This window comes from Rhinopithecus bieti, unplaced genomic scaffold (assembly GCF_001698545.2).
Source record: "Rhinopithecus bieti isolate Rb0 unplaced genomic scaffold, ASM169854v2 scaffold_44774, whole genome shotgun sequence".
NCBI lineage: Eukaryota > Metazoa > Chordata > Mammalia > Primates > Cercopithecidae > Rhinopithecus > Rhinopithecus bieti.
Genome location: NW_016819032.1, coordinates 202,058 through 227,382, shown reverse-complemented (window position 1 = coordinate 227,382; position 25,325 = coordinate 202,058). Strand labels below are relative to the sequence as shown.

At 36.4% G+C, this 25,325-nt stretch overlaps 1 protein-coding gene across 1 annotated transcript in view; it reads right to left on the bottom strand.

The window, feature by feature from the left end:
* Positions 1-25,325, bottom strand: part of TRAPPC8 (trafficking protein particle complex subunit 8) — a 116,572-nt gene that overhangs the window by 57,336 nt on the left and 33,911 nt on the right. The window contains 10 exon segments of the mRNA XM_017858050.1: positions 6,611-6,742; positions 13,659-13,764; positions 16,760-16,860; positions 22,901-23,051; positions 23,743-23,858; positions 24,193-24,204; positions 24,206-24,274; positions 24,277-24,299; positions 24,302-24,439; positions 25,105-25,219. Of these exon segments, the coding sequence (XP_017713539.1) occupies positions 6,611-6,742; positions 13,659-13,764; positions 16,760-16,860; positions 22,901-23,051; positions 23,743-23,858; positions 24,193-24,204; positions 24,206-24,274; positions 24,277-24,299; positions 24,302-24,439; positions 25,105-25,219 (963 nt within the window).

The following is a 25,325-nucleotide window of genomic DNA, read 5'->3' as shown; positions in this document are numbered from 1 at the left end:
ACTTATCACGGCCACTCTCTGAACTCAGACAACCTCCATCTTAAAAAATGGAATGTGGTACTGGTACCAAGAAAAGGCTTTATTTTCATTAAACTTTTGTTTCAAAATATACCAGTTTCCACTGTCCTCCATACGTGCCTTATAGTATTGTCAGAATTGTCTTTGAGGGGGTTTTTTAAAGAAGTATTGTCTTGGCTGGCTGTTGTAGCTCACGCCTGCAATCCTAGCACTTTGGGAGGCCAAGGTGGGATGATCTCTTGAAGTCAGGAGTTTGAGACCAGCCTGGGCAACACAGTGAGACCCTATTTCGTAAAAAACTAAGTTTTTTAAAAAAAGAAACACTTTATTGATTAAATGATAAATAAAAATAGTCTGCCACTGGATGGCATGAAATGAGAATACAGGATGTCTTCTGTGATATTCCTATAAACATACCAAATTTGAATCTCATCATGAGGAAAATAGCAGAGACATGTAACTTGGAACAATCTACAAAAATAATTGGACTAACCTTCATGAGTGCTTAAGTCATGAAGTCAAATGATCCTTTGACTAAAAAAGGACAAAACATCCTACGCCCTCTGATAAAGGACATGCATGGGATGACTGTCAAAATCTGAATGGGGTCTGAGGATTACACAGTAGCACTGTATCAATGACAATTTTTTTACTTTGATAGTTATGCTATGGTTATGTAAGGGAAAGTTCTTGTTTCTAGAAAATAAGAAATATGTCCTAAGGTATTTGGGGATAATAGGGCAATAGATGAACCACTTAACACTCAAATGGCCAAAAAAAAAAAAAATTTCTGAACGCTGTTTACAACTTTTCTATAAACCTGAGATTGTTTCCAAATTATTATTATTATTATTTTGAGATGGAATTTTGCTCATTGCCCAGGCTGGAGTGCAATGGTACAATCTTGGGTCACTGCGACCTCCACCTCCCAGGTTCAAGTAATTCTCCTGCCTCAGCCTCCAGAGTAGCTGGGATTACAGGCATGCACCACCACGCCCAGCTAATTTTGTCTTTTTAGTAGAGATAGTGTTTCTCCATGCTGGTCAGGCTGGTCTCAAACTCTAAACCTCAGGTGATCAGCCCACCTTGGCCTCCCAAAGTGCTGGGATTACAGGTGTGAACCAACATGCATGGCCTGTTTCCAATTTAATTTTTAAGTGATGTTTCTTGGGGAAAAAAAAAAAGCAACCCTACCTTTAGCATTTAGTAAAGGAACACATTATTAAAAACTATTAGATACAGAAAAGAATCGAATATGTCTGCGTGTTCAAGTGGATTTTCAAAAGTGTTCAAGTGGATTTTGAAGATTTTTTTTGGAAAAGAAATTTAAATGAGGTACAAGGTTTGAGTCAGTTTCTTATAGTAAGAACAGAAAGAAAGGTTGTCTAATCACATACACTCTTCCCCAGTATTTTAATTTTTTTTTAACTGACTAAACTTTCATGCCACTTCTTTTTAAAATGCACTTTACTTTCTGATACTCTTAATGAAAAATAATTGAACTATAAACAATTTCTGTCGTGCCAAGCACAATGGCTCACGCCTGTAATTACCTAGTATTTTGGGAGGCTGAGGTGAGCGGATCACAAGGTCAGGAGTTCAAAACCAGCCTGGCCAACAGGGTGAAACCACATCTCTACTAAAAATACAAAAATTAGCCAGGCGTGGTGGCACGTACCTGTAGTCCCAACTACTCCGGAGGCTGAGGCAAAAGAATCGCTTGAACCCGGGAGGTAGAGGTTGCAGTGAGCCGAGATCACGCCACTGCAATCCAGGCTGGGTAACACACACACACACACACATACACACACACACACACACACACACACACTTCTGAGGCAAGATAAGCAATTCAGCATGAATTCTCAAAGAGAGGACTAAGAGAAACAGCATTACTCTGTAATTTCTTCTCTCATCCCTATCAATACAACCCTGTTTTAAATTCAAATGTCATGAAAAGTTGGTGCTTCTCATCAAAGAGTTTATCCACCACAATCAAGCTGGCTTCATCCCTGGGATGCAAGGCTGGTTCAACATATGCAAATCAATAAAGGTAATTTATCACATAAACAGAACTAAAGAGAAAAACCACATGATTACCTCAATAGATGCAAAAAACACTTCTGATAAAATTCAACATCTCTTCATGTTAATAACTCTCAATAAACTAGGTATCGAAGGGACATGACTCAGAATAGTAAGAGCTGGCCAGGCGTGGTGACTCATGCCTGTAATCCCAGCACTTTGGGAGCCCAAGGTGGACGGATCACTTGAGGTCAGGAGTTCAAGACTAGCATGGCCAAAATGGTGAAACTCCGTCTCTACTAAAAATACAAAAAATTACCCGGATGTGGTGGCGGGTGCCTGTAACCCCAGCTACTTGGGAGGCTGAGGTAGGACAATTGTTTGAACCCGGGAGGCAGAGGGTGCAGTGAGCCAAGATCATGCCATTGCACTCCAGCCTGGGCAACAGGAGCAAAACTCCATCTCAAAAAAAAAAAAAAAAAAAATAGTAAGAGCCATTTATGACAAACCCATAGCCAATATCATACCAAATGGACAAAAGGTGGAAGTATTCCCCTTGAAAACCAGCACAAGACAAGGATGCCTCTCTCACCACTGCTATTCAACACAGTATTGGAAGTTCTGGCCAGGGCAATCAAGCAAGAGAAAGAAATAAAGGGTATTCAAATACAAAGAGACGAAGTCAAATTGTCTTCATCAGAAAATGACATGATCCTATGTCTAGAAAACCCCATTGTCTCAGCCCAAAAGCTTCTTAAGCTGATAAGCAACTTCAGCAAAATCTCAGGATACAAAATCAATGCGCAAAAATCACAAGCATTCCTATACACCAACAACAGACAAGCAGAGAACCAAATCATGAAAGAGCATCCGCACCACAAAAGAAACTATCATCAGAGCAAACAGACAACCTACAGAGTGGTAGAAAATTTTTGCAATCTATCCATCTAACAAAGGTCTAATATCCAGAATCTACAAGGAACTTAAACAAACGTACAAGAAAAAAACAAATAACCCCATCCAAAAGTGGGCAAAGAACATGAACAGACACTTCTCAAAAGAAGACATTTATGTAGCCAACAAACATGGGAAAAAAAAAAAAAAGCTTAACATCACTGATCATTAGAGGAATGCAAATCAAAACCTGATCATTAGAGAAATACAAATCAAAACCACAATGACATACCATTTCATGCCAGTCAGAATGGTGATTATTAAAAAGTCAAAGCTAGGCGTGGTGGCTCACGCCTGTAATCCCAGCACTTTGGGAGGCCAGGGCAGGCAGACCACCTGAGGTTGGGAGTTCAAGACCAGCCTTACCAACATGGAGAAACCTCGTCTCTACTAAAAATACAATATTAGCTGAGTGTGGTGATGCATGCCTGTAATCCCAGTTACTCGGGAGGCTGAGGCAGGATAATTCTGTTTTACGGCACACCTATGTTCATTGCAGCACTATTCACAATAGCAGAGACATGGAATCAACCCAAATGCCTATCAATGATAGACTGAATAAAGAAAATGTGGCACATACATACACACCATGGAATACTATGCAAACTAACACAGGAACAGAAAACCAAACACCACATGTTCTCACTTATAAGTGGGAGCTGAACAATGAGAACACATGGACACAGTAGGAGAACAACACACACTGCGGCCTGTTGCGGGGTAGGGTGCAGGGAGGGAAAGCATTAGCAAAAAGAGTTAATGAATGCTGGGCTTAATACCTAGGTGATGGGTTGACAGGTGCAGCAAACCACTATGGCACACATTTACCTATGTAACAAACCTGCACATCCTGCACATGTACACTGGAACTTAAAAAATTTTTTTAAATAGTAAAAAGCTGGTGCTTCTCAGAAACTAGGCCTCAGTCAGAATTATATGTGTTCTATGCACACTAACTTCCAAGGAAGAGACTGTTCTTGACCAACTTCAGTTAGATATATATTGTATTGGCTTATCCAGTAGATCTTAATTTATAGTCATATTCTCAGATTTCCACAAACTGTACTGTTTCGTGGAAGAGCTGTCTTGGGTTCAGAACGTATAGAGTGGTCATGAAAGAGCAAACCCAGCTACCTTGAATCATTAACTTCGCAGGGTTATATGCTACAGTAAGAAGATGATTATCAACCCAGACAGCAAATATATCTCAACCTACCACAAAGGTAGCATTTTTAACTTGTTAGGTATTTCCTAGAAGCAATATGCCCTATAATTTGGGAAGGTAAGATACAAGCAGCTGTTTCTAGTTCCAATGACATTACCATTCTCACAAATGAAACCATTCATAAAAGTGGACAAAGATGTAGAAAAATTATGACACCCATCCTGGCTAACACAGTGAAACCTCGTCTCTACTAAAAATACAAAAAAAAAAAAAAAAAAAAAAAAAAAAAAAAAAACTAGCCGGGCGCGGTGGTGGGCGCCTGTAGTCCCAGCTACTCGGAGGCTGAGGCGGGAGAATGGCGGGAACCCGGGAGGCGGAGCTTGCAGTGAGCCGAGATTGCGCCACTGCACTCCAGCCCGGGCGACAGAGCGAGACTCCGTCTCAAAATAAAAAAAAAAAGAAAAATTATGACTTATTTTCAATAGGAGACAACAGACCATTCCTAATGGGACATATATTTTCTTTCAAGCAAAGGAAACCTCCTGCTTAATACATTTTGTCATTTTTTGAACAGAAAGCTTTTAATCAGAGATACACAATGGGGTAACATGTTTCAGATGCACTTGCACTTACTACTGAAGAAAAGCCATGAAAAGTAATAATAGTTTTTTTTTTAAGTTTTTTCCATGTTAGAGCCTGAGAAATTCTAATTCATGGAGTGTATCAATTATTATAAAGACATTTAATTTTATATTAAGATTCGAAAGGTTTTTTTAATGAACATTAAGCAATTCCATATATTTTCTAACTTTCCACGGGTTCCAAAAATAGAGGAAGGAACCCAATTTTGAAATGTTGGTTTTAAAAAATTACAGTATTTTTACATGAAATTGAGAGTAATTTCTGAACATCTTTTCTTTGTACCTTTGAAATAATGTACATTGTGTATAACACTGGGATGCTGTGGTTAGCACAGACTTACAAAAATGTAAGGATGTTCACAGTTACATTTCATACTTAGTATATTCATATTACATTTTTATTTTTTTGAGGCGGAGTCTCATTTTGTCACCCAGGCTGGAATGCAGTGGCACAATCTTGGTTCACTGCAAGCTCTGCCTTCCAGGTTCATGCCATTCTCCTGCCTCAGCCTCCTGAGTAGCTGGGACTACAGGCGTCCACCACCACGCCCGGCTAAATTTTTTTTGTATTTTTAGTAGAGACAGGGTTTCACTGTGTTAGACAAAATGGTCTTGATCTCCTGATCTCGTGATCCACCCACCTCAGCCTCCCAAAGTGCTGGGGTTACAGGCGTGTGCCACGGCGCCCAGCCCATATTAACTAAATTTTTAAAAGATCTTCATATGCCCCTAACAGATCAAAAGCTCCTTAAGAGGTAAGACCATGTTGATTTTATGGGTGTATGTTCAGCTCCTAGTATAGTCTCTGAAATATAGAGATGGTTGTTTAATGGTTGTTTAATCCAAGTTTCTATTTATATTTATAGTAAATCACCATCTCCCTACTGCTACTCTCAGCCTCCAAGAAAGCTAGCTCTCTCCGACTAATGGTTCTAGGACAAGTGGGGCTGGATAAATCTCTATAAATCAGTAAAGATCCCAGCAACTCAACTGCTTCAAGAGACAAGAGACAGAAGACGTCTATACATTAAGTATTTAGTAAATAGCATTATAAAGCACTCTGAAACAGAAAGAGTAGGATCTTTTAAAAAATTACTTGGAGAGCCGGGCGGGGCGGTGGCTCAAGCCTGTAATCCCAGGCAGCTCTGGGAGGCCGAAGAGCGGGCGGATCACGAGGTGCAAGGAGATCGAGAGCATCCTGGCTAACACGGTGAAACCGCCGTCTCTACTAAAAAAAAGTCACAAAACAAGCTAGCTGGGTGAGGTGGCCGGAGGCGCGATGTAGCCCAGCTACATGCGGAGGCCTGAGGCACGGAGAATGGCGTAGACCTGGAGGCGCGGAAGCCTTGCAGTGAGTCTGAGATTCGGCCACTGCACTCCAGCCCGGGCGACAGAGCAAGACCTCCATCCCTCACAAAAAAAAAAAAAAAAGTTACTTTGAGAGAGAACAGAAGATCAGAGCTGAAATAGGGAGAATTCATTCCTACTTGAATGCATACAATCTACCTGGCTTTTCACAAATGTGATTTAGTTTAACCTAACCAAAATTTGGGCAAAATTACAAATTTTATAAACAAAAAAACCCTGAGGCTCAGAGAAGTAGCCTGACCTAAGTTGTGAATAGAAGATCAAAATCCATAGCCAGATTTGTCTAAATCCAAATCTCATGCCCTTACCAATACATTACCTCAGAACAAAACTTCATTTAGTTTTTAAGATTCATTTTAAATAACAAAAAATGAACAAATGACACACATTTATAAAAGAAATTAACAGCAACTTTTCATTGTAAAGCAAAAGCACTCACCTGCCCTGCTTTACTAAATCGATGGCCTGCCAATATCATATGAAATGCGTATTTTCTAACCATGGGACTTTTCATGTTTATAAAGCAATGTGCCGCCTGTTCCAAAAGAAGTGCACTTCGAAGATCAGAATCCTAGTGAATGGTTAAAAGAGAAAAAGGTTAGTTTCACCAAGTTAAAAGTAAATAGATAACTAGTGAAAAAACATTTAATATCTTAATACATAGCATATCCAATGTTTAACTTAAGAGTATATGAGGGCAAAGATCAAGGGGCAAACCAATCTTGATTCTTCCAATAAACACAAAATTCTTTTAAGCTTTGAAAACATTTTCTACCATGAAATACTTAGCTTTTCATAAAAGCCAAATGTCTGGTTATGATATGTGCCATGTACCAAAATCTGTGAATAACTGCAATCCCTTCTCAAATGGCAAAAAAGTTTGTCAACTACAAATTTATTACAGGTATACTGATAAATAATAAACCAGAAAACATTTACACCAATCTGATTTCCTCTGAAAATTGACTTGTTAGCATATTTTCATCCACCCAAGAAAATATGTACATAGATTATGAAATATTCTAATCTACTCCTTAATTCTCTGTAAAATTTTACTGTATGTAAAGGAATCCTCAACGTTTGCTGTAATTCCAGAGGGCCAAATTGACTGCGTTTCATTAAAAAGTTCAGAAGGCTTCAGTTTCAAAGATTTTCTTTTCACCTGCTATTATTACATTAATAAAGAATACAACTCAAGAAAGTTTCCACTTCAGCTGACCTTCACAGTACAGAATCTACAAAACCACATACTACATTACGTCACCACCCTTAAGACAAATCTTTCGACTGAAAGAGTCATCATTTTACAGATAACTGAGAAAGTACTGAAGGTTGCTGATTAAATATCAACAACATTTTCACCAAAACTTTCTCCAGGTTTTTAGCTGTTCTCAAGCTGAACTTACCATGCCCTTCCATGTGTTCTGCTGCCATTATTTTCCCCAGGGAAAGTTGAAAACAGAAAACATTGACTTTAAATGCAATAATTTCAACAAATTATAGTTACATCAAAAGTGTTCACAGACCATTGATTATCATAAACTATCTCTACGTCAATCATAGAATTACATTAGAGCTGAAACAGACTCCAGGAAACCACCTAGAAAGCATTCAGTAAATGTCAGCTATTATCTATTTCAACCTCCTCCTGACAAAAACTAAATGATTAGATGATTGCTCTAGTAATTAAGATCCAAAAGCTAGTAAGCAAAAAAGTCAGGAATACGTAATTAATTAGTGGTTCTTAAAAATGGGTTTGTGTCAGAAATACTTAGGGGAGCTTGGGAGCTTACTTTATTTTTTAGAAAATGTTTTCTTTTAAAAGTATTAATACAAACTAACTTTTTAAAAAAGAATACGTGTTTGAAGAAAAAAGTGAAAAAAGTGAACATCTTTCTTTCCTAGCCCATGTTTCATGTTATTTGCCAGAGGTAACTATTCTTTACAGCTTAGTGTCCTTCGTCACCCCTCCTGTGTATGTATGTGCATGTGTTTACATGCCTAAAACATATGGATTTTTAAAAATATACATCTATTTTGATACATAAGTGGCATTTATATAGAGTACCTTGCTTTTTTCACTTATGTAATGGACATCTTTCTAAGACATCTACATCTCTCTCATTTCTTTTAAAGTTACACTGTATTCCATTATAAAATGTACCCTAACTTACCAATTGATTATTGTTTCATATTTTGTTACTACATAAAATGCTTTGATAACTATCTTTATAGAAACATATTTGAATAATTATTCAAATATTTTTAATAGAGAAATTTCTGGTAGTAGAACTGCTGAGTTAATGAAAGCTATGCACACACTACTTCAGATTCTAATCAATATAGCCAAACTGCTACAAAAAAAGTAGCACCAATACATACTCTCATCAACAAAGAATAAGAGTATATGTGTTCCACTCTACTGAGCCAAAAATCTTTAAAAGTTTTAGCTAATAAAAGAAAAATGACAGCTGGGAGCTCACACCTATAACAGAACTTTGGGAGGTGAAGGTGGGGGATCATTTGAGCCAAAGAGTTCAAGACTAGCCTGGGCAACAGAAAGAGACCCCGTCTCTACAAAATTAGCTGGGCATGATGGTGAGTGTCTGTGGTCCTAGCTACTTGGGAGGCTGAGGCAGGAGAATCACCTGAGCCTGGGAGACTGCAGCTGCAGTGAGCCATGAATTCACCACTGCACTCGAGGCTTGGTGATAGAAGGACGACCTGTCTGAAAAAAGGGAAAAAATATATATATAACACCTTGTTCCTTAACATACACTTAATAGCAGGGCTGTTAATCTTTTAATATGTTTAGGGGATTTTGTACTTTTCCTGTGAATTGCCTGTTTATGCTCTTTTGTGAATGGTTTGTTGTGATTTTCTGCTTTGTAAGAGCCCTTTGTATACTCTTAATATTAGTCCTTTGTGATATATTTTGCAAACAGTATTTTCCAGTTTTGACAAGAAAGAGTTTATTCTTTTGCAGGGCAGCACACTATCGTTGCCTTTATAGTGTCAAGATATTGTTATCAAACTAAGAAAGGATGTTATCAAACTAAGAAAGGATGTTATCATTCCAGGACTTTAAAAAATGCTCTCCTAGTATTTGCTTCTGGGGTGTGTGTGTGTGTGTGTGTGTGTGTGTGTGTGTGTGTGTCACTCTGGTTTCATTTTTTATTATAGCTTAATCAAGCCATAATATATTAAAACACAACGAATAAGCTAAGATTCCAACCCAAGCAGCGGGTTAGATATCACAATACCATTTTGTGAATAAGTTAGCTTTCTCCACTAATTTTAAATGATACCTTAACCATATGTAGTATTTAAATTCTCATTCTAGCCCATTAATATGTCTATTCTTATCACTGTATAGAGTTTTACTTTCTGTAGCCTTATATTTTAGTATCTATATATTTTAATATCCAAAATAGGTAATTCTCCCTAATTATTGTTTCTATTTCAGAATTTCACTTAGGCCTCAACAGAGTTCAGTTTTTTAAGTGCTGTAATTTCTTAAGTCTATTCTTAGCACAACGCACATATGCATGCATATATACACACACGCATGAAAAAATAAAATAAAATAATATATACACACACTTCTTTATTGCCTATGAAGCTTCACTAAACTGCAAAACCTGAATGGGCAGCAATCCTGGACATTCTAAAAAGCTAAGAATATCCCCTGAGAATACTTAATGGTTTGCAAATGATTCTAATGTACAATCCAGTTAAAAACCAAAACGAGAAACTCTTAGCATTCCCACTCAAGAACTGACCAACTGAAGGCACATGTGGAAGTCCATGGCCTGTATTAATTTGGCTGAAACAAAATTTTGACTCTTGCATATAAAGAATCAGTTTCTAGACTGAATGAGAATCAGTTTCTAGAGCTGAATACTGTGCTTTCATATTTTAGTCCAGCTTTATTCTTCATTAGACCCTGATTCTTAATGTGACACCCAAAGTGGTAAAACATTATTTTGAAAGGAGAAAATAGCCCTGAAAAGAATGACAACTGCTATCAGTGTTGATGGAAGAGAAATAAAAGGATTTTACAAAGTGATGGTTTTATCCAGAAAGCAAAGACTTTAAATGAATTGAAAGATAAAATTTTAATATAGTGCTGTATTTCATACTATCAAATAATAAGTTTTATATATGTTCCATAAGAAACTAATAAAAAAAAAAACCTGTTCATAGCACTTCATCAAGAACTCCGGCCTATGAAAATTCTGTCCACAACCAAGAGATAATTTTAACAAAAGATAAAAAGACAACAATAACTTAAAATATGAGGGTTATGTACAGAAAAAAAAATCACCTGAGGTAGAGGCCTCAATAAACCAATAAAAACACAGTTGATAAAGTCACCAGTTGTAGCTAACTAACTGAATCAAACATCAAACAAAAAAGATGGCTCTAAGCTTTTAAGATTTCATCTCTGCATAACCATGAAGTTAACAGGAAAGAAAGGTGCTTTTGGCTGATAAATTTCCCATAAGACCAGTTACTCCCAAGCTGAAGAAACTTACAAAAAACTGACATTAGCATCCCTAGAAACTGATTTTTCATATTTAAATATAGTAACAGAAAAAATGGGTTGTAAGACCAGAATAAGTGTTCAACACAGAAACAGACACAAGCAGGTATGTCTTAAGCACCAAATTCATATATATCCTATGTGGTGATAAATGTGGCATGTTTTATCATTAAACTGGGTTTGCTCTGCCATTCTGAGAATCCCAGGGCATAAAACAAAAAATAAGATCCACTTGCCCAAAAATTTGCAGTACATAAAGTCAAAGCACAGCTCCTCCTCTTGCCCAGGCCTCATTAACTATCTTTCACTGTGACAGTATTAGCAAAAATCTAGGGAACACAGTTCAGGCATGTCAAGAGTATGTAACTCAGTTCTCCAGCTTCAAAACCAGTGTGCATCTCTTGATATTATACAGCCTTTCTAGTTAACAAAATACATACAATAAATGTAAATTGTTGGTAAAGATTTAACATAATTTATAAACATTATGCCCAATAATCATTAGTTTCAAGTTACCCCAAAGAAATTTATGACAGGTATTGCAGAAAAGGCCACTGAGAATCACAATTTCTGGGTACATGCACCACCACCTGCCCCCTCTCCCCACCATATGGCAGTAAATAACAATGATACATTTTCTAGACTTTCATGATAAAACAAATCATCCAGATTTGAGAAAGAAAAGGGAAAACAAAGAGTTGGAAAGAAGAGAAAAATGACAAAAAATAACACGGTTATAATGCAGACAGGAGAATTTGCTCTGAAGAAATTTTATTCACATACGTGGATAGAATGGCAATTAAAAGCATTTAAGCAAGGAAGAAAAAAAGGAATTTTATTCAAGCTCCTGAACCATAAATTCTTTTACATTCACTGATAATCCTTAGGTTGAAAACACAGCAACACATTCAAATCCAAGTTAAGATTATTTATTATAATAGAGAACATCAGAATACTCAAAAGCCTATATTCAGCTCTACAAATAGTTTGTTATCTGTTCATATTTATTAGTCAGTGGCCATGCAATAACAATTATTAAACATTTTAAATATCACTTCTGAACCTAACTAGTTAGATCTTACAGAAACTTTTGTAGAAGAATTAATGGTTCAGTTCCAACAAACACTTGTAGAGCATCTAATCCACGTGCCAAGGCCAGTGTTAGGCAACAGGAATAAAAACAGAAGGCAACACGGTTCCCTGACCTCAAGAAGCTAACAGCTTAAGAAGCTTAAACATAATTTCCAATATAATATAATATGATAAGTCAGGTTTTACAGCATTATATGAGAGAGCAGAACAGAGACACTTAGGACAAACAGGTGTACTAGGCAAGACTATCTGAAGTACACAACTGATATCATGACTAGTAAACTAGACAAAGCAAGAGGAAAAAGGCCACAGTTCCAAAGAAAAAATATTAAGAATGAGAACTAGTACAGTAGGAGAAGTTTTAAAAAAACCAACAAAAGAGAGAGAGATAAGTAAACTATATGGAGATACAAAAAGAAAATACATTTTTAAAGATTAAAATTTTTTTAATTAAATAAATAATGTTTAAGAGCTTGAAAACAAAATTACTCCCACCCCACCTCCATTCTACGTTGGATTACAGACAGGATAGGAGAATACAGGAATATCTCAAGCCATTTCTGCCTTGAGCAAATAAAGGGCTAGTTAGTGATAACATAATTGAAGATCATGATATATCAGGTAAAAAATTTTATGGGTTTATTTATATGTTAATTTAAGATGCCTTGGAAACACGAAGTAGATAAATCTTTGTTGCTGCTGTTGAGACAGAGTCTTGCTCTGTCGCCCAGGCTGGAGTGCAGTGGCGCGCGATCTCAGCTCACTGCAAACCCCACCTTGTGTTCAAGCAATTCTCCTGCCTCAGTCTCCTGAGTAGCTGAGATTACAGGTGTGCACCACCACGCCCGGCTAATTTTTGTATTTTTAGTAGATGGGATTACATTATGTTGACCAGGCTGGTCTCAAACTCCTGACCTCAGGTGATCCGCCCGCTTCAGCCTCCCAGAGTGCTAGGATTACAAGCGTGAGCCATCACGCCTGGCCGCAAGTAGATACATCTTAAAGACAGTTGGCCATACAAATTTAAAGCTCAAGGAAAGCTCAGGGTTAAAGACAGATTTGAAAGTGGAAAGCATGGTTGTGGATAAGATCATCCCCAAAACATAAAGAGTTAAAAAGTGCAGTGGTCCAAGGATTAAAATCCTAGGATAATTTAACATTTAAGGAGCAAACAAAGGAGATGTTTGATTTCGTTCCTTCATTCTTCAGTAGTCATCTAAAACACATGTTATTAACAACACTTATAAAGGAATTACTACCATTCTTTACAAGCCTGCAGTCAATGCAACTCAATAATGTTTGTTGTAAAATCTTCAACAACTATAAATGAAGTACTTTTTTCTCTTTTAAAATATTCACAATATAGGTTTTTTAAATGTTTAAGATGATTATCTTAAAAAAGTTCATGCTAGTTGAAAGTAAAATTAAACACTCCTCAGTGATTAGTGCTTTTAAAATCACTTTATTTCCCAGGCAGACTCAAGATGAACAAAATATAAAAATAAAAATAAAATATCATTTTTCTAATATTAGGAAGCAACGCACATGCACATTGTTGTAAATATCTTATTCAAAGGACAAAAACCTAATAAGTCACACCAGTATGCTCAAATACATGTCTGCGTAGTTAATAATGAAATGTAGCCTTAAAATATGTAAATAAATTTAATTTATAAAAAATTACATTTAAAATTAACTCAACAAAAAACTAAAATAGCCATGTTGTAAATTCCCAAAGAGTGATTTCCCTGGCTAATTTTATGTTTTGTAAACCCTTTCAAGAAAGAAGATACGTCTTTTTAAAAAATGAACAATGCTAATTAAAGGAAATACTACACAGTTTCAGTACCTCACTGGTCAACCGTATTAGGAGAGCTGCAGCCTCTGAATATTTGCTTTGACTTTTTAAAAGTTCAGCACTAAGCAACACACATCTTTCAGCCAACACCATATTCCTGTAGAAAAAAGGACAAGAAAATAAAATCAGCACAATAATACCCTAGCACATCAAAGTAAATGTGTTCAGCAAAAGATTCCAGTTACAATTTTAGAGGACAGTTGCAGGGAATTGGTTTCAGGACCCTCCAGGATACTAAAATCCAAGGTTTATCAAGTACTTTATATAAAATTGCATAGTATTTGCATATTAACCCATACACATCCTCTTGTGTAATTTAAATAATCTCTACATTACTTATAATACCTACTACAATGTAAATACTATGTAAATCATTGTCATACTTTATTTTCATTTGTATTTTAATTTTATATTATTATTTATTGTTGGTTTTCCCAAATATTTTAATCTGTGGTTGGTCAAATCTGCAGATACACAGGGCTGACTATAAAAGAAGAAAAGAAGTCTATGTCCTTGTTTCGCACCTACCAAAAGGCTTTTAAAAAAATCTTCAAAATTTCTCATAACTCATCAAAACTTTTCATTATCACGTAATTTGGCAGTAAGAATACAATGCAAAGTCCTATCTCCTGTATGCAGAAAAGCTAGAACTGGTTCCATAACGTATTTAACAAAGTCTGCTTTGAACAGAAAAATATAAACATGTCACACATATTTCTTTCTCTTTCCTTATGCAAATTCTGATTGTGTTTCATCTTGCTGGCTACTTTGAGGAATATTTAGGTATTTTCCCCCTGATAGTACCATTAAGATGTTTCTGCTAGAGATGGCATACAGCCAGTGTTGTCTGATTGATTCCTGACCCAATTTTAGTCTTTTTTGTAAAAACACAATCAGTTGATTTTGTGTACTACTGTATCAGTAATCTAGAATTAGATTATCCATTTTAGAAAAGAATAAAAACAAATGAAAACATTCTTACTATGAAATTATAAGATGGAATCCTATTGCTAGCAAACAGCAGCAAAAGTTTTTCTTTTTACTTTCTAATCCTTATAGAATCAAAATATCACTTGGCTTTAAAATTATTAATATAACTAAAGTTTGCTAATTTGAACTTACTTTGGAAGCCCATTCTAAACAATGAATAGTATTTATTTTAGAAACACAATTTACTCCTTTCAAAATTCAAAATTATTATACTGACTTGTCACAAACTTTCTACAAATCATACCTTTCTTCCTTGGAGGGTAGGTATTTATGAACACCTAAGATTGTTTTGATGAACACAAAAGACTAACTCCTATATACTAGCAACTACTTATTTAACAGGTTCAGTTCTTAAAGATTTTTCTTCAGTAAATTTTATAAACTCCCTTAAATCTTAACACTTATGTTTGATTCCTAAACGATTTATCCCATATAGTCAATTACTTCAGTTTCTTCATCTGTAAAATGAGGATAAAAATAACATGCACGATTTCAGAGGTTTGTTGTTAAGACTAAATGTGCATATAAATTTCTTCGGCATGATGGCAAATGCTGAACACTCAAAAAATGTTTATTATTATCTTATTAATGATGCTTTTCTGTTCTAACCATGTTACCATTACGATGACTACTTTTACTTCAACATTATAGGGATCAAAACTGCCTCTACATCTGTCTTCCAATGCATCTATTCTGAAACAACAGAAAAGTCGGATTAATTTTTCCGAAAAGTAACTTCTATTATGTTAAGTCTCTACTCAAATATTTGGTAATTTTCCATTTACTACTACGTAAGTCTTCACTGCAGCTTAATAAAAATAATACATGAGTGTGGTGCGGTGGCTCATGCCTGTAATCCCAGCCCTTTGGGAGGCCAAGGCGGGCGGATCATGAGGTCAGGAATTCGACATCAGCCTGGCCAAAATAGTGAAACACCGTCTCTACTAAAAATACAAAAAATTAGCTGGGCATGGTGGCGGATGCCTATAATTCCAGCTACTTGGGAGGCTGTGGCAGGAGAATCACTTGAACCCAGGAGGTGGTGGTAGCAATAAGCTGAGATCACACCATTGCACTCCAGCCGGGCAACAGTGCGAGACTCCATCTCAAAAAAATAAATAAGTAAATAAAAAATAAAAAACATGGGCTAGGCATGGTGGCTCATGCCTGTAATCCCAGCACTTTGGGAGGCTGAGGTGGGTGGATCTCTTGAGGTCAAGCGTTCGAGACCAGCCTGGCAAACATGGTGCAACCCTGTCTCTACTGTAGCCAGGCAAGGTGGCGCACTCCTGTAAACCCAGCTACTCCAAAGGCTGAGAGGCAGGAAAATCACTCGAACCCAGGAGGCAGAGGTTACAGTGAGCCAAGATCGCAGCCACTGCACTCCAGCCTGGGCAACAGAGCGAGACTCTGTCTCAAAAAAAAACAAAACAAAATAAAATAATACACGACAGTAAAGGTTCCTCACACAGATTTATCTCAAATCTCCTTTTCAAATTTATCATCCAGTACTTTCCCTATACAGAAACCTTCCAACCTAGCCAGGGCTTTCTTCTCTTTAGCCAATAATGCACATTGAAAACATTATGCCTGCCAATCACAATTCCTGATACATCTTCATGGTTATCAAGTCCTAACCACTTTTCTTTCAAGGTCTACCCATCAAATATCCCATGAAATCTCCCCTGACCACTGGGGACCCGTTCATAGTCTCCTTATAGGTGGTGAGTTCTCACTCTTACAGGGTTCAACAGAAAGCACTATGAATACAATATTGTTTAACTATTTTTTTTTTTTGCCTATTTAACAAAGAAAATGCAAAATGACTAATTCCTAACTTGACAGCAGTTTAAAGTTAGAAATGTCCCCACAATACAAATTACCTTCAATGTAACATATAATCTCTGCATAACACATTCCTACCTGCCAATCCAAACAAAATAGAAAAGAAAAAGGTATAATAAAACATTAATTTTTTAAAATTACCTCAACTTGTCTCTGACTATATTAACTTGATTTGGGAGTTTAGGAATGGAAAAAAAAAAAAAAAGAACAAACTGACCTCTAACTGGATACAATATAAATCTTATATAGTCACCTACTTGCAGATATCCCTGTATGTCTGAATTGCTGTATCCATGTAATGAGCAGGATATGGCCTAGGTGCTCCTGGTTGAAGAAAAGCGGACACTGCTGCCATTTCCTAAAATAAAAGATATAGTTTACATATTTCAAAAGAAAAAACAATCTTACAGTTTAGATAGGAAACTAAAAGTTGGAATGAAATTTGTTTTCTTTTTTTTAACTGGATACACATGTATAAACTTTATAGCCTAATACAGATTTGAAAACCACATTTATAGCCCAGTCACTCATCAGAGAAGGTGGGTGATCTGACTCTGGAAGGACTGAAGTCAGAGGTCAAAAGAGCACCCAGAATTCGAATAAGTAACGAGTAAGAGTCCCATAGCAACCTCCAAGTAGTAATGTCTTACTTAGCTCTTGTGAGCAAGACTGCAGTACCTTCAATTAAGGCCTCTAAAACATATCCTTAAAGACTACGGGCTCCTTGGCCACCTGGTCTCAGAGAAATCATGACAGTAACAGGCATTTCCTTATTGTATTATATTACTCTCTTCCTACACTTTCCAACTCCTGAACACCCTCTAATGACCACTGTTTGGGGATGTGTTTTTCCTGAAAGAACATGAGGAATACAGAGACCAAAAGGGAGATGCTTCCATTACAGGTAAACTTAGATCGGATAAGATTTAGCAGTTAAACTGCAGGAATATAAAGAATGAATTCTGGTGTACAGACAATTACGAAAGGCTCAGGCAAATATAAGGGTACCACTGGCTACATGGGGAGCAAAGACTGCTTCCTAAGATTTGTTTAGACCCCAGGGAGGTCTTTACTTTTGCCTAGACTCATATTTGCCACGGAAATTCCAAAAAGAGCAGACATTTGCATTTGTCCTCCTTTGGGTGTCTTACCTGAATGTTGTGTGTGGCGGTGTGAGTGGGAGCATGTATACACAATGTGCTTATGAGTGAATGCTATGTCAGGCCTAGTGGTTACGTGTGTTGTCTATCACTTTTCTTTATTTTGTTCAGATTTTTTAATCTTCTGTTTCCTAGAGCTACTTATGTTTCCCCTGTTTGTCATTGTAGTATTTGACAGTTCTCTCTTCCCATCAAAAATATGCTGAACTGGCCAGGTGCAGTGACGCATGCCTATAATCCCAGCACTTTGGGAGGCTGAGGTGGATGGATCACTTGATGTCAGGAGTTCGAGACCAGCCTGGCCAACATGGTGAAACACTGTCTCTAATAAAAATACAAAAATTCCTGAACACCCTCAACAGCCAGGAGTGGTGGCAGGTGCCTACAATCCCAGCTACTCAGGAGGCTGAGGCAGAAGAATCGCTTGAACCCGGGAAGCAGGGGTTGTATTGAGCCGAGATAGTGCCACTGCACACTGGCCTGGGTGACAGAGTAAGATTTGGTCTCAAAAAACAAACAACAACAACAAAATATGCTGACCCTACGCTGGTCAGAGCAAGAGGTTATTTCTGTTAAGCAGCATCTTACCCACAGTGTTCTCCCAGATAGCTGCCTAATAGCGTTAAATGGGAGGTTGAATAGTCAGTTTATCTAAATCATCTATTTTTCCAAACTAGCTTGAAAGGTCTTTTCATTTATTTTTACTCCATGGGCCTCTGATATGCTGAGATATAACACAGTTATGGTTGTGGTATCATCTGTTATAGAGACAAAAGGGAAAAAAGGTTGGCCAGGCCCAACATAACCAGCATGTTAGGTTGCCACTGGAGATGGGGGAGTCAGTCTCCACTCTGCAGTTGGGACTGTTCTCCTCTAATCTGTTTGCTAGGTTTTCTGTTTGAAAACAGCCCCTATTCCTCTCCAGTGTCCTGCTTTTTGATTGTGTGTGTGTGTGTGTGTGTGTGTGTGTGTTTTCCCTGTGACACTGGAAGTGGAAACAATTTTCCACCCAGAGAGAAGCTTTGACCCAAAATGCTCCAAGAATGAATTTCCAAATATTTGCTAGTGGAAAAGGAGCAGAGGCAATGACAAGAGTGATTTAGTGTTGTACTTCAAAAGAATTATCTACTATAGTAATATAAGTAATACATTTATTTAAGCTTTCAATCTTAAAATTCTCTAGTCAATATCCGAAGTCCTCAATATTTAAATGAGATTTTCAAAAAAACTATGGTGTATATATACTATCAAATTAGCCTAGCTTAAGATTTCTACTAACACCCTCCTCCCTGTTCTTCCCTAACCTTCAATAAGTAGAGAACAGACCAATGATGGATCACAAAGAGAAAAATAAAGTACATCTCTTTCCAATTTATTGGTAAGAATATAAAATCAGAGCTCACAACGGCTTGCCTTATCAATATATTCTGCCAATTACAAACTCTAGTTTATATCCACTATCATATAGATGGTGCAAAGACCATTTTTCTTAAACCTATTATTACTGTCAATTTCCTAGGTCGTATTTCATTTTAAAACTTCATTCTGGATGGGTTCAGTGGCTCACACCTGTAATCCCAGCACTTTGGCAGGCTGAGGCAGGAGGATTGCTTCAGCCCAGGAATTCAAGACCAGCCTGGGCAACATACTGAGATCTAGATCAAAAAAACAAACAAACAAACAAAAAAACCTCATTCTATTGGCAAAGCCTAGGACTTTAGCTAATAATTCAAATAATATACAATGGTGGTCAAAGGATTTAGAAATGAAGATTTAGCACGGTGCCACATGCTTGTAACCCCAGCACGTTGGGAGGCCAAGGTGGGGAGAATGCTTGAGCTCAGGAGTTCAAGACAATCCTGGGCAACATGGCAAAATGCCATCTCTACAAAAAATATAAAAATTAGCCAGATGTGGTGGTGCATGCCTGTAGTGCCAGCTACTGTGAGGGGCTGAGGTGGGAGGATCAGTTGAGCCCAGGAGGTTGAGGCTACATAAGCTGTGATCACACCACTGCACTCCAGCCTGGGCAACAGAGCAAGACCTTGCCTCCAAAAAAAAAAAAAACACCTAAGTTTTAATGAAAATGGCTCACGCCTGTAATCCCAACACTTTGAGAGACTGAGGCAGGCAGATCACCTGAAGTCTGGAGTTCGAGACCAGCCTGACCAACATGGAGAAACCCTGTCTCTACTAAAAATACAAAATTAGCCAGGTGTGGTGGCGCATGCCTGTAATGCCAGCCACTCGGGAGGCTGAGATGGGAGAATAGCAGGACGGGAAAGCCATAATTCACTTTTAAGACAAACAAATGTACTTCTCTGCCACATTTTTTAAAATAGAAGAAAAAACAAATAATGATTTGGGAACTGAAATACGATTAAAGCCTTTAACCTGATAGTTCCCTGAATGACAATACGAACCATATCTATTTCAGAATGCCTCTGCATTCTCAGCACTCAGCAGTATCTGCTCTAAAATTGAAGGAGCTAAATAAAAATACATAATATCCATGTGACAAAATATCGTACAGCTCTAAAACATGTTTTCTTGGCCGGGTCCAGTGGATCACGCCTGTAATCCTAGCACTTTGGGAGGCCGAGGCAGGCAGATCCCTTGAGGTCAGGAGTTTGAGATCAGTCTGGCGAACTTGGTAAAACCCTATCTCTACTACAAATACAAAAATTAGCTGGGTGTGGCACATGCTTGTAATCCCAGGTACTTGGGAGGCTGAGGCAGGAGGATCGCTTGAACCCAGGAGGTGGAGGATGCAGAGAGCTGAGATCAAGCCACCGCACTCCAGACTGGGCAACAGAGTGAGACTCCGTCTCAAAAAAAAAAAAGTCTTCAAGAATTCCTATTACTGGTTTTGCTGTGATATTTATTTTGCCTTTGTAGTTACAATGACTAAATATTTTCTACAATTTTCATCTAAAAAGGCATACGATCTAGTCTATTCTGCTACAACACATTTTATCTTATCAATTAGTTAACATGTGAATGGCAAGGGAAGTCGTATCAGTTCAAATTAAATTTTATTTATTCATACATAATTTTCTTAGGCAAGGGAATCAAAATAGCAGTATTATAAACTTATATCATTCAGAAGGAAAGGAAAAAGCCCTGAGCTCAGCTGCTGCACAGAAAGGCTCTCTTTCAAGCTGCTAAAAACTAATGCCTACACTTTGGTGCGTATGGACTCTGTCTCCAGAGAAGCACACTACCAGCCTTTCACAGCTCTGGGCTCAGGGCAGGCTGCACTTTCTTCTATGATAGGTTTCATGGCAGCTCCCCTGGTTAGGAATTCTTCTTGCTCACCTCCATCCCTATAAAAAAATTTATTTTTTATATTCCCTGAGGTATCCTCAGCCATGCTAGGCTGTCTATCTAGATTATTTAGGTAATCTTCCAAGGTACCGTTTAAAGTTTTTGTTTGTGCTCTGGTTACAAAGGTGAATAGGTTTCAAGAAGAGCATCCCAACTTTTCTCAGAAGCCTATTATTTTTAGGGTAGCTTTTAAAGGCTACAATGATTTTCAGGTGCACAAATATGTAAGAGCAAATATGCCTTTATTTTTCAGTGCTATATTATTTTCTCTCAAACAGCTACTAATACTTCCAGTTGAATAGCTTAAATGTAGTTTTTATCAAACATTCTACTTCCAGGTACATTAAATAAAATTTTGTCATTACAAATGCATACCTAGGTTATAAGGTATTAATAATAACATGAAGTATTTGTGATTTCATTTAGCTAATTTGGATGACTATAATGAGCAATCAAGAGAATATTTAGCCAAGGAAAATTCACTTGTGTTTTCAAACGCTTCTCATGAACCTAGCATATTTTCCATTTCTATGAAGGGTTTTTAAAAACTGGGTTGGCCAGGCACGGCAGGTTGCCTGAGGTCAGGAATTCGAGATCAGCCTGAGCAACACAGCAAAACCCCGTCTATACTAAAAACACACATACACAAAAATAATTAGCCGGGCATGGTGGGGTGTGCCTATAATCCCAGCTCCTCAGGAGACTTAAGCACAAGAATCGCTTGAATCCTGGAGGTGGAGGTTGCAGTGAGTCAAAATTCTGTCTCCAGAAAAAAAAAAAGTGGGATGACTTTTTTCATTAAAAAATTAAAGAACCAGAAAGCAACAATAATATAATTTTGCTATTCTGGCTTCCATTTTTAAGTTACTAATTTTATATATGCACAGTATTAAAATAAATGCAAAACAAATGCCAGTTATTAAATAAGTATCTGTCAACTTGTGAATATTTTCTAGTTAAAAAAAAGTATCTACACAATTACCAATGAATTATTCTTACACATTTTTCTTCACTTTTGTTTATAAGCTTACATGTTTTTTAAAAGATTAAATAGAAACTAACAGTGCTAATTTTACTCTTTTCTGAACACATAAAGCAGATAACACATATATTTGTGGTAACTTTTCAAAAACATTAAAAGGTTTTAGGCAACAAGTATAGAAAATTCTTCTGAAATACCTGGCTTTGTAATCAATTACAAACCTAACACCACCGATACTTATTGACAGGTTATTATATATAAGGCATTATGCTAAGTGCATGCCTTATACCTTATCTGATCCTATACCATTAGGATTCACATATTTTACAGGTGAGAAAACTGTGGCTTAGAGATATTCAATAACTTGCCTAAGATGAGAGAGTGTCTCACACCTAAAGTACATGATCTTGACTAATATGAAGTCACACATCAAGCAACTTAAAAATGTCATGGTTTAAAAAAACTTCTAAAAAAATTTTTGTATTTTGAATATATTAGAAAATGAAATTCAATTCTGAAAGCTGATGAAAAAGTTAGAAAGTACTAATCAAGGAAGAAATCCTGATATATGACCATCTTTTAATTAACTAGTTTTTTGGGTTTTGTTTTAAGAAATAAGTTTTTTCAATTTATTTTAAATATGCAGTCTTACTGTGTTGCTCAGGCTGGTCTCAAACTCTTGGCTCAAGCAATTCTACCGCCTCAGCCTCCCAAGTAGCTGGGACTACAGGAAAGTGCCACCATACCCAGCTAATGAACTAGTCTGAGGGAAATCCATCAATTCAGCATTAAGGAATTCACAATCTATAAAGCACTATGTGCTCTCTGAGTACAACTTTATCCCTAAGGATTCTGTTTGCCACCAAGAGAAATTTCTAAAGCATTTATGGTAGCAGAATTAAGGAATTATAATACCACAGAATACCAACCAAGGCACCAGCTGCATAAAGCATTGCTTGATCATTAAGAAAATCTTTCTTTGCAGTATGATAGCAACTGTAAGCCAAATCATAATGCTGCACCAAAAAACATAAGTCAGCCATCTTCCTGATTTGAAGTTCTGGTGCTTCTGGTGGATACCTGTAAATACAAAAGAAAATAATGTATAATTTACTACCCCCCAAACCACTATAAAATACATTAAACAAGCTGCCATGTTCTTCTAGAATATGAGGAAAACTAATGCTATTTTAAAGAAATTCTACCTCCAACTAGAGTGTCAGTTCTCAAAAATATCTGGAAACAGAAAGTTCCTTGTTTCATTATTTATAGCCCTGAGAATGTCTCAAAGGCAGGCAACATTTTCTCCATGGTCGAATAATGAAGTAAATGGTTAATTCCAAGTGACTCACATTTATATACAACCAGGAGAAAAACTAAAATCCAAAATGTATTAATTATATTTTTCCCTTAAAATGGTTTTTTGTGTAAAGCAAAATTTATTAAATGTGTCCCTTGTCTTAGAATCATCAAGTCATTACATTTTAGATATAGAATAGTTACTAATGAATAACTAGTCTAACTTCATTGTTTTACAAATAATGAAACAGACCAAAAGTAAAGTGACCTTATCATTTGTTTTTAGATGTCCAAATACTTAGTTTTTAAAAAATTAATATGATTTACTTAAGAGTCACTCTTCTTATCTACCTGAATTTTCACCAATAAGAAACTAAGAAATTAAAGAGATAGCTATCTTCTGCAGGATATCATACAATCAAATACTAGTCAGAGGTATACAGAGGAAAAACAAAAATAACACTTTACTCACAGCAAGCCAGATGTATTTTTCAGCTCATTAATGCTCTTTTCTGGAACTTTACTGCCACTAAACCATTTTTTAGTTGCAGAAAATAGAGATCGACTCAAACCTTTTCTTGATATTAGCTAAAGAGATTAAATATGTGAACATATATAATTTAGTATGTTTCCTTTTTACATACGGAAAAGAACTTTAACTAAAAAGCTTTAATAGCAAAATGTTCATTTTAATAAAACTGATTTAAAAAAACTGTCTAATATGCTGCAAAATCCTAGTGAAAACAATCAGCCTCTTCTAGAGTTCAACAAATTTCACCACAATGAAGTAATTTTGAGAAGTCTTAATATGGCCCTATTCTTAAAAACAAAAACAAAACAAAACTTCAAATAACATTTAAGATTCTAAATTTACTATTTACTTAAATTGTTTAAAATACAATCCAAAAAATGAAACACTTACCTGATCGTTTTTAATGCCTAATTGATTTCCTAAATAAATGTGGCAAAAGCCTACCCAGAAATGTGAACCCCTTGTATAAACGTGTCGAATTCTATCATGATCAGTAAGGTTAAACATGCACCATGAATTATATCCAGTATTTCCTTCTTTTGTTCAATTAACGATGAAGCAGATCTTAAACATGAGTCTGGCCATCAAACCTGTGAGAAAGGGTCACTGGATTGGTCCAACTGAAGTGGGTGAGCCTCTAAAGTTATTTGGTAAGGGCCATCACTGGACCAAAGAGATAGTCTTTTACTCCAGAAGCAACAGAAAATAGTGATAATACGACCCATACTGGCTAAAGAAGAAAAAAAAAAAAAGCAAATAGGTTAAAATCCTTCTCTTTCTGTATACGTAAAATTGTAAGAAAAACAGCAGTAACATCCTGCAGCCCCAAAATAAAGAGCTGGATTAATATTGTTTGGTACCTGTATTAGGAAATTCACAAATGTCGTATACACCCACGGAAAGAAAAAAATAACTTTTATGGTTTAAATAATAATTAAAGAATGACTGTTTAAATGGCATGACAAGCCATAAGAAAACATATAACGCAACAAAATAATTTTTAGTTATCGAATTATGAAAACCATAATTGAAAGCAAAAGAAAGCTCTCAAAACATGTAAATTTTTAAAATAATGCGTAGCATTCATACTCTTCCCTTGCTTCAGCCACCGCCGCCCAGCCATATACAGATAAATTTTTTAAGTGTCAAAAACAATCAAACTCAAGGGCTCAGTAAAATCGTCAAAAGAAAAACTAACTAACCTGCCCAATTTCTTTCTGTATTATGAAAATCTCCCCATCTTTTATCTATAAAGCTTAGCATGATCTGACAACAGTGCATATTTTCAATCAAAAGAGAAACTTAGAGAAAATATATCAAGACCTTTGACTTCGTTATCTAATCCATCCAATGAAAGCAAGTTATTATCAGAATTCTTATTTGAAGTTATAGTACAAGGGCCATCTTCATATGATTCCTATCAAAATAAAATTTAAAAAGCATTAGCAGTTATACTTAATCATATTTAATATACTATCAAATCCATCAAAACAAAAGTAACTATGGTTACTCTGCTGTTGGCC